The following is a 17363-nucleotide window of genomic DNA, read 5'->3' on the forward strand; positions in this document are numbered from 1 at the left end:
GGCCGCACATGGGCGTTCTGGTAGTCGCGGGGGATCTTCGGGCCACACGTGGGCGTTCCGCTAGTCGCGGAGGGTCTTCGGGCCGCACATGGGCGTTCTGCTAGTCACGGGGGGTCTTCGTGGCTGCACGTGGGCGTTCTGCTAGTCACGGAGGGTCTTCGGGCCGCACGTGGGCGTTCTGCTAGTTGCGGAGGGTCTTCGGGCCGCACATGGGCGTTCTGCTAGTCGCGGGGGGTCTTTGGGCCGCACGTGGGCGTTCTGCTAGTCGCGGGGAGTCTTCGGGCCCCACATGGGCGTTCCGTTAGTTGCGGGGTGTTTTCGGGCCGCACGTGGGCGTCCCGCCAGTCACTGGGAGCGGGGCTGCTCCTGGTTGCATTGCTCAGGCTTCTCACTAGGCTGGCATCTCTTGTGGCGGAGCACAGGCTCTAGGCGCACGGGCTTCAACAGTTCCAGCTCAGAGCTTCAGCGACTGCCGCCCGCGGGCTTGGTGGTTGCGGCCCGCAGGCTCTAGAGCGTGGGCTCAGTAGCAGGCACAGGCTTGTTTGCTGCTCGGCACGTGGGATCGTCCCTGAACAGGGATCAAACCAGCATCCCCTGCACAGGCAGGCAGACTCCCATCCACTGCACCACCAGGGAAGTCCCATAAAGCCGATTATTGTTTCATTAAAAGATATTCCCCGTCTCCAGTAATAGGGAAAGACAGTTTTCCAAGCTCCGCTGCTTGAAAAAATCTCTCTTCACTGTTCATCAGGAATGTAATACAAGATCTCTGTGATTCTGTCTATACTAATTAAATATATGGAATGAGGAAAGTGGAAGCTGGTTCTAGCTAGTCTTTCTTAGTATAAGGAAAACGTAAAGACTACCTTGAGGGTCTGGAACCTGGGAAAGGAGAGTGAGACTGGCTTTTTTTGGCTGCTGTTTGGTTTTGTCTGGATGTGTGTGTGAATGGTATTCTAAGACTGATCCACTCTCCTGGTTGATGAAAATGACAAAGCTCATCTCTTCTCCTTCCCAGGAGCATCTGGTCTTCACAGTCTGTCTGTCGTATCAGTACTCAGGACTGGAAGACACAGTAGAGGAAAAGCAGGAGGTGAACGTGGGAAAACCTCTCATTGCTAAACTCGACATTCACCGGGGCTCGGGGAGGAAGACGTGCTTCCAGACTTGTGTCATGTGTAACGGCCCTTATCCCAGCTCTGCCGCCAGCGCCGCGGGGGCGGCCCGCTACCGCCCACCTCAGGACTCCTTCTCCGGGGCTTACCACTCCCACCTCAGTAACTCAAGCAACGTGATGCCATCAGATGGCTGTCGCTGCAGTCGGACTGCGGACGCCTTCGTTTCAAGTCATCACACCCACCATTACTCGTGTCAGTTTGGCAGAAGCAACGTGCCAGTAGAGACGACGGATGAAATTCCATTCACTTTCTCTGATGGGCTTAGAATTTCTGAAAAGTGACTTCTTTGTTCTTGAAAGTTCTCATAATTAATAGATGTCTCATCCAACAGTACTTACATAAAGTGAGATATTAGGGGGAAAGCAAATAGATATACATGTAGCAAGAGAAAATTAGTTAACAGGCATTTCGTGGCAAACTCAGGACTTTGAGATGTTGGAATTATTTAACTACAGACCTCCTCTTAAGATTTTGTGGATGGGTTAATTTGTTCTGTAAGTATGAAGTATGGACATGTATATGTTTATGTACATAACAGTGTTTTCATCTTGACCACTCTGAAGTATGAGCAGTGCGAACGGCATTACTATAGAATAAGTCATTGTATTTCTAGAACCAGGAAAAGGACCTTGGTGATGATCAGGCTTCACCTAATTTTTGTCAGTGGGAGAAACGCACCGAGGCGTCTTCTGTGAGTTGGAGCTGAGGCCGCCAGGTTTCTACTGCAGTGTTCATTCCACTACACATCGCCTTCCTGACAGCTTCCGAGACAAGCACGATTTCTGTAGATAGACTCAAAGATGTGTAAATAAGAATGTCTGTGTATAATCTAGGAGCGCATGAACTTTAGTTTGTGATTACAGGACTTGGCTACAAATACTAGTTAGGTTTGTGTATAAATCTTTGTAGAACGGGCTGAAATGTCTTATTTCTTACTTCTTAAGGTCATGAAAGCACATGAGAAGTAATAAAATGTTTTTCTATGGTAAAGCTTTAGGCAGCAGGATAATATTGCTACTGGATAATCTTGGTAGCTGTTTACCTGAATCTTATAAACCCTGGACCTGACTTCCTTGATAACATGTATTTTCTCATTGAATTTTACTGGCCTTAGGAGATAATCACCTTTGGTTCTACAAAAAGCAAGTTTAAAAAGCAGCTGGCAGTAAAAGGAAAAGGTTGAATTAGTAATTTTAAGACATCCCCAAAGAAAATTGCAGGCCTAGATGTCTCCACTGCTCTATTCTACAGACATTTAAAGAAGGCGCACCAATCCTTTGTAAACTCCTCCCAAAAGTAGAAGAGGAGAGAACACTCTCTGCGACCCCATGGACAGCAGCACACCAGGCCTCCCTGTCCTTCACCATCTCCCGGAGCCTGCTTAAACTCATGTCCATTGAGTAGGTGATGCCACCCAGCCATCTCATCTGTCGTCCCCTTCTCCTGCCCCCAGTCCCTCCCAGCATCAGGGTCCTTTCCAATGAGTCGGCTCTTCACATCAGGTGGCCAGCATATTGGAACTTCAGCATCAGCATCAGTCCTTCCAAAGAATGTTCAAAGTTGATTTCCTTTAGGATTGACTGGTTTGATCTCCTTGCTGTCCAAGGGACTCTCAAGAGTCTTCTCCAACATAACAGTTCAAAAGCATACCATAATACAAAATCAAAGACATCACAGGAAAACTGTAGAGTATTAGCTATTATGACTATAGACACAAAAAATCATCAAAACCCTAGCAAACTAAGTCTAGCAACATATAAAAAGGGTCTTACACCATGAGCAAGTGAGATATACCCCAGGAATGCAAGCTTGGTTTAATGAGTCATATATAAATTATCTTGTTATTCACCATAGTAATATTCTGCAGCGTCACTGTGAATACTAAATTAGCAAATACAGAGCCATTGCTCCTGGGGGGAGCGTGTGTGTGTTTTACACACATACATATCTCAAATAGACTATAACCTTAACTCCTAAAAACAATTTATCCTGGTAGATCTGTTTTGCTGTATTAAAAAAATGAGGTTCAGAAGTACTGACTGACTTGGCTGAGGCCCCCTGGCTAACGGGCCAGCGTGGGGACCCAGACCCATCGGGCGGGCCCAGAGGCAGAGCTCGCCCTGCACTGCCTGCATCTTCCGGCCATGTCTGCAGGGGAGCTGAAACAAGAAGGCAGGGCGCGGCCTCGTTTCTCCTCAGCTGAGAACATGCACGTCGGGGAGATCAACTCGTCAACCATCTGCACACGTCCATGAATGGTCATCGAAGGGCTGCAAGTGTTGACTTGGGGATTATAAACAAACTATAAAGAAGTAAATTGGCAAATTCACACAGAATCGTGAGTGAGGATCCTGTTCATAAAGAGAAAAGTGACCATTAACATTGTTTTGTTTAACTTTTCATCGTGTATTGGGGTACAGCTCATTAACAATAAATTAAAACTGGATTTTACACTTTGGGGTCACCTGACCTTGCTGTGGTCCTAGGAAATAACCTCGTTTCGGGGCACGCAGTGGCATTCCCACCAGGAAGATGAAGTGTGCCTGTTGGGGATGGCCAGGTGAGCCCTCCCTGGAAGCACACCCATGGGGACGGGTGAAGAGACTGTAAGCATGTTAGGAACCAGGGGAGACTCTGATGAATCTGGGATCCAGGCTGAACTGACCCAGACACCCATCTCGTTAACCAATGCTGCTGGCGAGCTGGACGCTTAAGCCCAGAGTCCAGTCAACAGCACGTCTGCCTCCAGCAAACTCTCTGACAGAAGGTCTTTAGCAGTCGGAACCCCAGTCGCCCTGAGGCTCACCCTGCTGGTCTGAGAGCCATCCTAGCCGCTGTCTGCTGACTCCACACATCTCAGGCCTGACCCATGAAGTGTCCGTGTCTTAAAGTGACCCTCAGGACCAGCTTTCCCCTCAGTGTTAGGCCCTGGACCCTGTTGGCAGATGTCATCAACACGGCTGACCGGGGCCCAAACCGGGGCTGCAGGAACTGTAATGGTGGTGAGACCTCAGCGCTGCTTTATCTGCTGACTCAGACGGACATCCCCAAAGACTGCAGTGAGGAAGAAGAAGGACTTTCACAGTGTCCTGCCCACCTGAGCTGCATGGCCAGCCTCCTGCTGAAGACCCATGGGTGGACAGAGGCCTCTTTGCGGCTGGGCCACGGGCAGCCTGCTTCCAAAATGGAAGGGTCGGCTGGCACCACCTGGGAGCTAGCTTTCTGAGCACACACCTGCGGTCTCGGGGCCCCGGTGAGCCTGGGGCTGGGCTCCCGAGACCTCGTCCCAGAAGCCACAGCCCCAGGGACGACAGCGGGGCCGTGAGGGGACGGAAGGGCCCTTGTAGGCCGCAGGCCCCCAGGTTTCACGTCTGATCCAGAGGATGTGAGCATGCCTGAGGTCGACGCTGAGCCCAGCTTCAGATGCCCGGGGCGCCTAGGTGGGAAGACTGGGGCTCTCCAGAGTCCCCGATTCCTAAATCAGCCCCGGGGGAGGACTTCAGAGAGACCGTGCCTCACGCACAGGTGCCGGCAGGCTCAGCCGACCCCGGACGAGTCCGCCACACGCCCTGTGTCTGCTTCCAGGGCCACCTCGGGCCACTGCTGCCCTCGTGGGTGAGCAGCCGGGAGCCAGGGGAGAAGCCGTCGGGCCCCCACCGCCCCAGCCCTCCCTGAGCTCGGCCAGCTTCCTTAGCGCAGGGACCGGGTGTGCCCTGCGGGTGCCGCTCATGAAAGGACCAGAAAGGTGGCTCTTTGGAGCCCCCCACCCTCAGCCTCCACCCATGGCGCCTGGGCATGGACTGAGCTGCCTGGGCACCTGCTGCCACCCCCGTGTGGGCTGGTGACCGCGGGCGTGCTGCCAGCAGCTGCCCACCGACAGGCTGCCCCCTGCCCTGAGGCAGCGCCCACACTGGCGCCCACGGGCCTGAAGTCCAGAATGCCAGGCACCTGGAGAGGGGCAGGTGGCTCTGCGGGAGGACAGAGGTGTCCTCCCCATGCTGCGCGTTCTGTGTCCTCTCCATGACGATGCTGGTGACGAGGCTTGCTCCGGGATTACAGGGCTTAAGCTGAGAAGCTACAATCCCACTTTCTTCCATAAAACTGCAGATTTCCTTAGCCACTCTGATGCTTCTAGCCACAGCAGCCTTCCTGGTAGAGATGTGATCCTACCAAGAAGAGGCAGCATGAAATTAAAAGGCTTAGGCTCAAGAGGACAGCTCCCCTGGGTTCAAAGCCCAGCCCTCTCATCTCTTAAGCCTCACTTTTCTCCCAAGTACCATCTGCCGCAGGGCTCCTTGTTCTTGTTACTCAGTCGTATCCGACTCTTAGCAACCCCATGGACTGCAGCACGCCAGGCCTCCCTGTCCATCACCAACTCCCGGAGTTCACTCAAACTCATGTCCATCGAGTCAGTGATGCCATCCAGCCATCTCATCCTCTGTCGTCCCCTTCTTCTCCTGCCTTCAATCTTTCCCAGCACCAGGGTCTTTTTCAGTGAGTCGGTTCTTCACATCAGGTGGCCAGAGTATTGGAGTTTCAGCATCAGTCCTTCCATTGAATACTCAGGGGTACTAGTAAGCATTAGGTAAGGTCACCCAATAAAAGCATGAGCAGGCACATAGTAAAAACAAAACATAGGTCACCCACCAGGTTATTAAACTGCAGAGAAAAGAAAGGTGTAGTGGGCTGAATAGCGCCCCCCCCACACCAAGGCAATGGCAGCCCACTCCAGTTTTCTTGCCTGGAGAATCCCAGGGACGTGGGAGCCTGGTGGGCTGCGTCTATGGGGTCGCACAGAGTCGGACACAACTGAAGCGACTTGGCAAATAGCAGCAAAGGTATCTCTTAATCCCCCAGAACCTGTGACTGCAACCTTATTTGGAAATATTGTCTTAGCAGATATAACTAAGCATCTGGAGGGAATTCCCTGGTGGTCCAGCGATTAGGGCTCTGTGCTTTCACTGCTAAGGAAAAGCACAATCCTTTGTGCTCAATCCCTGGTGGGGAACTAAGATCCTGCAAGCCGCGTGGTGCAGCCAAAAAAAATTTATAAGAAAATAGGCAAAAAAAAAAAAAAGGATCTGGATGCGAGATCATCCTGGATGAGGGCGGTCCCTACCCCAGTGGCAAGTGTCTGTGCGTGTAAGAGGCGGAAAAGAAGACAGGGCACAGTAGAGGTCGTGTGAAGGTGAGGCGGGCACGCGCGGCACAGCCGCAAGCTGAGCGCGCGCCCCCTACAAGCTGAAGAGGCAGGGAAGGCGTGCCCTGCAGACTCTCCCACGGGAGAACGGCCCCGCCAAGACCTCACTTTCTGCCCATTGACACGAAGTTTGGATTTCTGGCCTCCAGAACTTGGAGACAATAAACTTCCGTTGTTTCATGTCGCCAAGCTGGTGAAAATGGGTTGTGACCGCCGTAGGAACCAGCACAGGATGGCAGCTCGCGGGTGAGGCACCTCCGACTCCAGCCCCGAGCGGCTGGGAAGGACACGGAGGAGAGCGGAGAGCGGGCGGAGCCGGCCGAGCGGCCGCTTCCCCGCTGCTGTTAGTCTCCTGCGCCCCCTCCTGGTCCCAAGGCAGACGCGCGCCCCCGCCAGTCCAGACACTCACTGTCTCGAGAAATGGCAGAACGGAGGGGATCTCAACATTTAAAACAGAAGCCTGTCTCCAGGGAGGTCCCTGGTGGCGCAGTGGTTCGGATTTGGCGCCTTGGCCGTCGTGGCCTGGGTTCAGCCCCTCGTCGGGGACCTGAGATCCCACAAGCCGCACGGCGTGACCCAAAAAAGTTTCTAAGGATTTTAAACAACGCGTTCTTTCCCCTCGTCCTGAATAACACAGCCAGCTCTTTATCCCGTGTCTTGCTCTCTCACGCTCTGTCCTCTCCCACTGCTCTGTACGTTCAGCTCCGCCGTGATGACCCAGCTTTCCTCTCGCTTCCTTGACCCGCTCCTCCCGGACGGAGGACTGTTCCTGGTAGCCCAACCACGCACCTCCCTGGGGTCCCCTCGACCTTGTCACACAGAAATGAACTCAAACCTTCCCCCGCTGATCACAAACTCCTGTCAGCTCACTTCAACCTAATCAGATCCAAAACACACGAACAGCTCGTGGGGAAGATCCCCCGGAGAAGCAAAGGAGCCCATGGGCTACAGCCTATGAGGTCGCAAGAGTCAGACAGACTCAGTGACTAACCCTCCCCAGCAGGGGAGCAGCTGACGCTCACAGCCAGAAGGGGAGAGCCGGGGCGGCTCGCTGGTGGTGACGTCCGCTGCACCCTCAGAGGAGGGCTCGGACCCCAGTGAGAAACTCTGGGGCCTGAGCAGCAGGGACCAGCGGGCCTGAAGGGGTTGGGGGCCCCCTTTCAGGACTCCAGGTCTGCACCATCCTCCAGGGCCTGCCTGGCTCTCTGGACCAGGCCTTACCTTGTGTTTTGTTGAGTTCTGGGTGAGTTCAGTTCAGTTCAGTTCAGTCACTCAGTCGTGTCCGACTCTGCGACCCCATGGACTGCAGCACCCCAGGCCTCCCTGTCCATCACCAACTTCCGAAGCTTGCTCAAACTCATGTCCATCGAGTCGGTGATGCCATCCCACCACCTCATCCTCTGTCATCCCCTTCTCCTGCCCTCAAGCTTTCCCAGCATCAGGGTCTTTTCCAGTGAGTCAGCTCTTGGCATCAGGTGGCCAAAGTGTTGGAGCTTCAGCTTCAGCATGTCCTTCCAGTGCTGGGTATGCGCTGGGAGCCCAGCAGAGGGCAGTGCAAGCTCATTTGTCCTTCACTTCTGCGTGGGTTTTTTACAACCTGAGAGCTTGCTTCCCGCTGCAGCCCAGAGCACAGGGAAGGCCGGAGCCTCGGGAAGGGCCGCTGGAGCAGCGGTGTTCGCAGCCACTCAGCCAAGCCATGATGAGGCCTTGCCACTGGCCACTGCCCCTCCTGACCCCTCACCGCTTTACTCTGGTGCTGCAGTCCGTGGGGTCGAAAAAGAGCCAGACACTCCTGAAGCCACCTGGCACTCACATAACTGGGATCAAATATACCTAAACCTGAGCATTCCCATCTAAACCATTTCAAGGGCACCGTTCAGTACCGTCCAGTGCGCACAGAATGCTCCCACTCTAGAGTTTGTGATTTTTCATGGACAGAACCCGAGGCACAGATATGGTGAAATTCAGAGAAAAGGCCGAGACCTGGAGATTGCTTTTGTTGAGAAAAATAAAGGAGGAATTCCAAGGTGGGCCCCAGAGGTTTCTCAGGCTATGGTGCGCCTACAAACTTTCCAGACCCCTCTGCTTCAAGGGGCTGGGTGGGGGTTTCCTGTCCACTTCAGTCACATCTGCCCCCAGCCTTCCCCAGACACTAGCCAGACAAAACCTGCAACTCAACTGGGAGTAGTAGGGAGCACCCCCAAAGGGATCCCTGCCCATGTTCAGAAACAGAACCAAAGGTTATCCAAAGTGAAAGAAAGTGAAAGTCACTCAGTTGTGTCCGACTCTTTGCAACCCCGTGGACTATGCAGTCTACGGAATTCTCCAGGCCAGAATACTGCAGTGGGTAGCCATTCCCTTCTCCAGGGGATCTTCCCAACCCAGAGACCAAACCCAGGTCTCCTGCATTGCAGGCAGATTCTTTACCAGCTGAGCCACCAGGGAAGCCCAAAGGTTATTCAAAATCCTCTCAAATATCACTCTGAAAACAATCTGTACAGTATGCAAATGAAATGTCAGTGGGAAGTGATGATAATTGGGCCCCAAAACGTTTTAGACTTCCCTGGTGGCTCAGTGATAAAGACTCGGCCTGTCAGTGCAGGAGACAAGGGTTCAATCCCTTGGATTGAATCGGGAAGATCCCCTGGAGAAGGAAGTGGCAACCCAGTCCCATATTCTTGCCTGGAAAATCCCACGGACAGAGGAACCTGGCAGGCTACAGTCCATGGGGTCGCAAGACACAACTTGGCAACTAAAACAGCAAAACACTTTAAGCAATAAAATGCATTCAGGTTATTTGGCCTTTGATGAGCTCCAAAGCTGAGCAAGACAGAACTTGAATCCCTATAACAAGAACAGCTAGTATTCAGGCAGGTCCTATGAGCCTGGCACAATGTCAGCTGCTTTTCTCATTCAGGCTTTTGTGATGGATGGAGGTATTGTGTCCGTTTTACAGAGGAGGAAACTGGAGCCCCCAGGACTGCTGGACTTGCTCAAGGTCACAGAGGAAGAAAATGGTGGAGCCTGCATTTGGACCCTTCAGACCAGCTCCAGGTAACTGGCTAGTGAACACAGCTTTGCCTGACTTGCCGGGGGCTGAAGTGCAGTGTCTAAGAGAGAACTGCAGAAATTCTGGCTCAGGGGAGCCGAGAAGCCTGGGGAAGGGTGAGTTTCCCATCTTTGAACAAGGTCAGAGCCACCACCAGTTCCAACTGCCCTTAATCTGTCCATCTGGATTGGTAAATTCGCACATGAAAAATGTTAACAGGGGCATTCACGCACATGCTTACCAGCCAGACCACCTCTTTCCAACACATGCCCTCCATTTCCGCCTTAGTGCAAAAAGAAAAAAAAAAAAGTTGCCCAAAGCACCTCAGAACACCCAGAATGCTTGAACCCTGCAGCAGGAAGACCCCCCGAGCCTGGCCCTCCGTCCCTTTCACACTTGCCTTCGCTGCCAGCTCTTGAAGGGATCTGAACTGAGAGCATCTGGCGAGGAGGCCGTGTCATCCCTTGATCTGAAAGAGCCAAAAGAAAAAGTAGAACAAGAAACACCGAATGAGTTTCTGAACTGATTTGCCTGAACTTCATTTGTTTTCGCTTTAATACATTTTGGCTCTTTTATTTCAAAGTAATGGTAGGTGGTGGGAAAAAAAGGTTTGAAAGTATTCACCTGCGCCAGGCAGCTGAGCAAACAATGAGCTTAATTAACCTCTCTTTCTATCTGACCTTCCCCCTCAACCTGCTCCCACTTCACTGTCACAGGCCGGCGGCGTGGAAGGACCTGTCAGGCACTCTAACTGGTGACGACCTACGTCTGTTTATTCCCTCATCACCCAGCTACACTCACAGACCAAAACCTACAGCCTTCAGAGCCCGGGAGGCGATTGGTTTGTAGCCGAGGCATTTTGAACACACTGTTTCCGTTTTCCCTTTGTTACCCGTTCATTATCTTTTGTAATCGAGGTCTGCTTTCATGTATAGGTACAAGTAGGTGATATTTGAATGTACTTTGAGATAAGTGTTTCAACAGATATTGGGTACTAAAAAAAATAAGTGGAACAATAAAAGCCCCGCCCGCTGTCTCCAGGGGGGCCGTGTCTGCCTCTGATCCTTTGAATATTTATCTTGCGACATCCCTGGCAGTCCAGTGGTTAAGACCCCATGGAAGGCTGGACTTTAAAAGGCTCACCCTACTTTCTGGAGGAAGACGTGTGTACAACTTTAGGGTCTCACCACCCCTAGCTCAGGAGAGCCCCAGCTGTGACCTCCCTTGCCCCCAAGGTGGGGAACATGTGGAGAAGCACAGGTCCCATCTTCATATTTCAGAAGTGCAAGGGCAACTCGTACGTGAAATGGTCCACACTCCTTGGACTCAGAGAAACAGATGTTATGGAAAGATTTCCATATGATAGAGGTTTCTCGTTGAAATGTCACTGAGTCTCTCTGCCCTGATTTCTCAGTGTGGGAGGCAGAACAATGGCTCCCAGAGGTGTCCAAGTCCCCAGGACCTGGGAATGCTGCCTCACATGGCAGAGGTATTTTGCAAACACGGTTAACCACCTTGAGATGGAGAGATGATCCTGCATTACCCCAGTGAGCCGACGGCATCACCAGGATCCTTATAGCAGGAATGTGGGGAGAGCTAGTTCAGTTCAGTCACTCAGTCATGTTCAACTCTTTGCGACCCCATGGCCTGCAGCATGCCAGGCCTCCCTGTCCATCACCAACTCCTGGAGTTTACTCAAACTCATGTCCATAGCGTCCGTAATGCCATCCAATCGTCTCATCCTCTGTCGTCCCCTTGTCCCCCTGCCTTCAATCTTTCCCAGCATCAGGGTCTTTTCAAACGAGCCAGTTCTTCGCATCAGGTGCCAAAAGCATTGGAACTTCAGCTTCAGCATCAGTCCTTCCAATGAATATTCAGGACTGATCTCCTTCAGGATGGACTGGTTGGATCTCCTTGCAGTCCAAGGGGCTCTCAAGAGTCTTCTCCAACACCACAGTTCAAAAGCATCAATTCTTCAGTGCTCAGCTTTCTTTATGGTCCAACTCTTATATCCATATGTGACTACTGGAAAAACCATAGCCTTGACTAGATGGACCTTTGTTGGCAAAGTAATGTCTCTGCCTTTTAATATGCTGTCTAGGTTGGTCATAACTTTCCTTCCAAGGAGTAAGCGTCTTAATTTCATGGCTGCAGTCACCATCTGCAGTGATTTTGGAGCTCCCCAAATAAGGTCTGTCAGTTTCCATCTATTTCCCATGAAGTGATGGGACCAGATGCTATGATCTTCATTTTCTGAATGTTGAGCTTTAAGCCAACTTTTTCACTCTCCTCTTTCACTTTCATCAAGAGGCTCTTTAGTTCTTCTTCACTTTCTGACATAATGGTGGTGTCATCTGCATGTCTGAGGTCATTGATATTTCTCTCGGCAATCTTGATTCCAGCTTGTGCTTCATCCAGCCCAGCATTTCTCATTATGTACTCTGTGTATAAGTTAAATAAGCAGGGTGACAATACACAGCCTTGACATACTCCTTTTCCTATTTGGAACCAGTCTGTTGTTCCAAGTCCAGTTCTAACTGTTGCTTCCTGACCTGCATATAGATTTCTCAAGAGAAATCTGGAGAGCTAGAGAAAAAAGGAAAAGCTCATGTGATGATGGAAGCAGAGACTGGAGGGGTGCTCCTTGAAAGTGGAGGAAGGGGCAACAAGCCAAGGAACCTAAGCAGCCAACAGAAGCTGAAAAGGCAAGGACACAGACCCTCCCCCAAAACCTCCTGCAAGCCCCCCAGGTGCCCCTTACATCGCTCCTCTCTGCATCTCTTGATTCTCACTCTCAGCTGATTTCACCTGTAATCAAATGTTGGGGAGGAGAAGGGACAAACAAGAACCCTCCTCCATTCTCCTCCCTTATTATCCTGCTCCTGGCTCATCCACAATTATTTTTCAGAGCTTTATTCCTTCCCCACCTTGGGGCAAATAAAGAGTGTCCCTTACCTAGAACTCACAGTGCAAATCCAGGTTGTTTACAGGGGAGTTTTACGGCTTCAGACTCGGGGTCAGCGGGTTGAGAACAGCTTGTTCCTTGCCCTGTCCTGACTTTACTGCCATATTACTCAGATTAACAGTTCATCTGTGTTCCCTTTTTTGGCCAGTCACTTCCAAGGGATTTTGTGAAGATTCATAAGCTAGCATTTACAAAGCACTCTTTGAACTCCTACATAAATAAAAAATCTCACAGTTGGAAATCCCGATGCCTTTTAATGAGTCCTTTTAAAATCCCAAAGTATTTAAAAATTCATGTTGCTCCCTAGAAATAACTTTTAGTTCCTATACATAAATGGAGTTCCAGACATATCAGATACATTCAGAGCTGCTGCTACAGAACAATTAGGAGGTACAGGCAGTGAGTTAAGCTCAGTGTATGCACAATCTCATTGATTTTTGGATAAGATAAAGATAAGACAAAGATCACTTGTGACCTGGGCTGTCTGAGTTCCTAAGAGGAAAACAAAGCCCCATAGGTATGTCTGCATTCACCCTGATGTCATCAGCTCGCATGCACAGTGCCTCTACAGGATAGGAATTTGGAGAGGCAAATGGATGGCTTTTCTTTTAATTGTATCGAGGGGAGACAGGCCATTACTGGAGAGACCAAGCTTAAGTCAAAGAAGCAGAAACTGATGATACTGACGGTGCGGGGTTCTCTGCTCTTGCTGCAGCTTACAGATAAAATACACGGTGGCTGGAATCAATTCCTGAAATCAAGACTTTCTTCACCCATCCCCGTTCCTTAAGCCTGCTGCTTCTTTCCCAAGTAAGCACGAAGCCAGGGACTCAAGATACCAAGGACAAGGCGTTCTGTTTGGGAGCTGTTTTCTAGGTATTTTCCGCCCACCCTGACGACCCCCGGGAATGCTACAAAAGTCTTCTCAGAAGGACGTTTAGGGCTCGGTTCATTTTCCAAGAAAAGGACAAGCAGGCCGTGGGGCACTTTCGACTGCCCCGTGTAAATTACGTACAGAGTAGCATAACTGTGTCTTCTTCAGTGGAGGTTTAGAGGCGTCTTGTTTGTAACTCTTGCCTGGTGGCTTAGACGGTAAAGCGTCTGCCTACAATGCGGGAGACCTGGGTTCAATCCCTGGGTCAGGAGGATCTCCTGGAGAAGGCAATGGCAACCCACTCCACTACTCTTGCCTGGAAAATCCCATGGACGAAGGAGCTTCTTGCAGGCTACTGTCCACGGGGTCGCAAAGAGTCTGCACGACTGAGCGACTTCTCTTCACTTTGTTTGTAAATAGCCACCAGGGGGCACTGTTATTCTCTTTAAATACTGCAGGGGGGAGGGGGAGGGGGGGAGTCCGCATATAGGGTGTGTCTGTGGCATCTGTGCACACGCGTGTGTTGGTGGTTTGGTCTCTCAGTCATGTCCGACTCTTGAGACTTCACGGAGTGTAGCCTGCCAGACTCCTCTGTCCATGGGATTCTCCAGGCAAGAATACTGGAGTGGGTTGCCAGGGGTGAGATACAACTTCCCTCGCATCCATTCACCTCCATTCAGCCAGGCAGCCAACCCTCCCCTTGTTAAGTCAATACCCTTTTGCAACCCCATGGACTCCATCCTGCCAGGCTCCTCTGTCCATGAGATTTCCCGGGCAAGAATACTGGAGTGGGCTGCCATTTCTTTCTCCAGGGAATCTTCCCGACCCAGGGATCGAACCCACATCTCCTGCATTGGCAGCGGGTTCTTTATCTCTGAGCCACCACAGAAGTCCAATCCCTCCCTTAACTCCCACCCTCCACCCACACCCCTTCATCTGTCATCCCTCTTTCCCCTTCTTGGTCAAAAAAGGAGCAGAGAGCAGCAAGAAAACCCACCAAGATCATGAAACCAACATCGAATCAAAGATACTCCCCAGGACGCCTGGGAAGAACACCGAGATGCCCGCCTCTCTCCTTTGTCGCGCGTTCTCTTTCCTCCCCAGCCCTGGATGCTGACGCTTCACTGCCCTGCAGGGAGATGGTCACCCTGATGCTTGTGGGCATCTTTCCTTTGGAAAGAGGACTCTAGAGAGAGGAAAGACCTCAGAAAAATGATTCTTTAATGTTGGCTCTTCGGATGCTTTCATATCAGACCATCTGGATCTAGAGGATACGCTGTAGGGAGCCTTCCTTTTCCTGCAAATCACAAGAGCGTGGGAACAGCCATCTCCTCTGCCTCCCCAGCCTCGCCAGAGAACCTGGGGGGCACAAGGAGCCCTGCTCGAGCTGCAAAGCACCCCAGGGTCACTGCTCTTCTTTCTCCACCTGCTCAGGAGGCACTAAAAGCCTCGCACCGGAGGACTGCCTCCAGCTGATTTCAAAGTTGACATAATGGACTTCTCGCCACAGAACAAACCTCCAGGGACTCGGGCTAAGCAAACCATTTACAATACTGTCACGACCGCTGGAAAGACAGCGAACGCTTGGGAAAGAGCTTGTGTGATGCTGAGCGCTTTGAGTTCAAACCCGGAGGGCACCGTCTAACTGGCTGGGTGACCCTGGGCTGGTTCCTGAACCTGCCTGAGCGTCCATCTCTGTGAATCAAGGTTAATAACCCTTGCACTAGTTTATGGCACGCATGGAGATAACAGAGGTTCATTCCCATGGCCAGAAGGTCAAAGGCAATATTACTATTGCTTTTACTACTGTTCACTGTGCACCAGGCCCTGAGCTCCAAGTTCAGCACACATAAACTGCTTTAATCTTCACAGCAACCCTACCTGCAGAAGTTGGAAGTGAAGGGCTGGGGACCAAGGTGCTGGCAGGTTTAAGAAAGATGCTGGCTGGACTAGGGGTCCCATTCCTCCCTGTGAAAAACGAACCAGCATCTTTTTATTTGGCTGTGGGTCAGGGACGTGTGGGGCTTCCCTGGTGGCTCAGTTGGTAAAGAATCCGCCTACAATGTAGGAGACTTGGGTTCGATCCCTGGGTTGGGACGATCCCCTGGAAAAGGGAAGGGCTACACACTCCAGTATTCTGACCTGGAGAATTCCATGGAGTGTATAGTCCATAGGATGGCAAAGAGTTGGACACGTCTGAGGGACTTTCAGTTCACTGGATCCTGAGTATTTTTGATGATGCTCCAACAACAAAAAGCTACCTCATGGAAGGGTGACAGAACCCGCTCCACGTGACACTCCACAGCATGACATTTCCCAGGTTGAAACAACAGTCCCTAAGGAAATGGCCTTGTGGGAGTCCCTTAAAACAGCAAGGGGTACCTGCGGAAGACAGCAATAGTATTTCTGAGAATGTAAAGCGTGTGAAGTACACTAGCATCTCTCTCCCCGGGCGTGGTCAGGAAAGTGGTCCTTGTGCAGCACCTGTTTCCAGATCTGAAAGCTCACATCGCTCAGTACCAAGACACCTAAACATAAGTAGGGACAGCTCTCTAAAGCGGGGCCTCTCCGGTTCACAAAGTTTGCCAATGTCTCTAGGCCTGGATGGCTTTATCGACTCCCCTCAAGGCCATCAGGACTTTTATTTTCCTGACAGAAAACTGAGGCTAGAAAGAAGATGGGAGGCTTTTCGTCTTTGCAACAGGGTGTGTGTGCGCATGTCTGTGTGTGTGCGCATGTCTGTTTGTGTGTGTGTGCGCATGTCTGTGTGCACGTCTGTGTGTGCGCATGTCTGTGTGTGTGCATGTCTGTGTGCGTGTGTGTGCGCATGTCTCTGTGTGCGTGTGTGTGTGCGCATGTCTGTGTGTGTGTGCATGTCTGTGTGTGCGCGTGCCTGTGTGTGCGCATGTCTATGTGTGTGCATGTGTGTGTGCATGTGTGTGTGCATGTCTGTATGTGTGTGCGCATGTCTGTGTGTGCGCGTGTCTGTGTGTGCGTATCTGTGTGTGCGCATATCTATGTGTGTGCATGTGTGTGTGCATGTCTGTATGTGTGTGCACATGTCTGAGTGTGTGCATGTCTGAGTGTGTGCATGTCTCTGTGTGTGCGTGTGTGTGCATGTCTGTGTGTGTGTGCGCATGTCTGTGTGTGTGCGCATGTCTGTGTGTGTGCGCATGTCTGTGTATGCACATGTCTGTGTGTGTGCGCGGGCGTGAGAGAAGGAAATAAAAGACAGGTGGCGAGAAGCAACGTGGGGAGAGAGAATGAGGCAGCGGGGGAGAAAGGACCCGGCAACACGGGAGAGGAGGTGGAGCGGGGCGGGCGGAAGCCTGCGGATCCCGCGGCCAAGGGGAATCCGGTGGGAGAAGCCATTAAGAGGCCCTGGAAACAGAAACGCTGAGAAGGATGCTTACTCGTTTCGACAGGCTGGTCAGAAAATGCCCAGCGCGAGCTCGGGGGCGGGAGGCCAGGGGCAGCCGCAGGCAGCGGGGCCGCGCCTCCTCACCGGAGGGAAGGCTCACCCCAGGCTCCTGCCGCCTCCTCCCCGCCGGCCCCGCCGCACCCGCGTTTCGGCGCGGAAACAACGAGCCCGGCTGCGCCCACGGGCCGCTCTGCGGCCTCCTCCGTCCAGGGAGGGCCCGAGGCGTCGCACCGCCCGCTGGAAGCGGGTGCCCGGGGTGCCCGGGGGCGCCCACCGCCCCGGAGGAGGTCAGGCCCGGAGAGGCCGCCGCGCCCTCTTCCCGGCCGGGGCCCCGCACGGGGGAGCCGGGCCAGGCCCCGTTGCTGAGGGAACCGGCGGCAGGCCCAGCCCCCTTCCCGCAGAAGCGGCCGGAGGGGCCCGCGCAGGACGGAACTGCCCTCATCTCCAGGCTCCAGAGGCGGCCGGGAGCCTGGCCAGCGCGGGGTGGCCGCGCCCCATTGGCCCCGCGGCGAGAGGGCCACGCACGGCCTCGTCCTAACGGCTCCCTTCGCCTGACCCCCACCAGGCCTCTCCTCAACCACAGACCCCCCAAAAGCCAGGCCCCAGCCCCCCGACACGGGGTGAGCCGGGGGGCCGCGAAGGTGCCCCTCTGACCCCCAGGGCACCTGCACGAAGG

At 52.5% G+C, this 17363-nt stretch overlaps 2 protein-coding genes across 4 annotated transcripts in view; one reads left to right on the top strand and one right to left on the bottom strand.

Moving 5' to 3' along the window:
* MALT1 (MALT1 paracaspase) overlaps positions 1–2255 on the top strand; it is a 65340-nt gene extending 63085 nt beyond the window's left edge. For both annotated transcript variants that reach the window (XM_027525584.1, XM_027525585.1), the window contains one exon: positions 1019–2255. In XM_027525584.1, the coding sequence (XP_027381385.1) occupies positions 1019–1459 (441 nt within the window). In that variant the 3' untranslated portion in view covers positions 1460–2255. The remainder of the gene's footprint in view (positions 1–1018) is intronic.
* Positions 2256–9066: 6811 nt separating this feature from the next.
* On the bottom strand, positions 9067–17162 carry LOC113883002 (collagen alpha-1(III) chain-like). 2 transcript variants are annotated; one of them, XR_003508521.1, is made up of 2 exons: positions 10052–11010; positions 9067–9896 (listed from the first exon to the last, which is right to left on the bottom strand). XR_003508521.1 is itself a non-coding variant. In XM_027526310.1 (2 exons), exons 1-2 carry the CDS (start codon positions 17127–17129, stop codon positions 9885–9887), a joined length of 462 nt encoding a protein of 153 aa, XP_027382111.1. In that variant the 5' UTR covers positions 17130–17162; the 3' UTR covers positions 9067–9884. The 2 variants fall into 2 exon arrangements, 1 of the variants encoding a protein (XP_027382111.1); XM_027526310.1 differs by lacking the exon at positions 10052–11010 and adding an exon at positions 16680–17162.
* Positions 17163–17363: the final 201 nt, after the last annotated feature.

This window comes from Bos indicus x Bos taurus, chromosome 24, assembly GCF_003369695.1.
Source record: "Bos indicus x Bos taurus breed Angus x Brahman F1 hybrid chromosome 24, Bos_hybrid_MaternalHap_v2.0, whole genome shotgun sequence".
NCBI classification, from domain to species: Eukaryota; Metazoa; Chordata; class Mammalia; order Artiodactyla; family Bovidae; genus Bos; species Bos indicus x Bos taurus.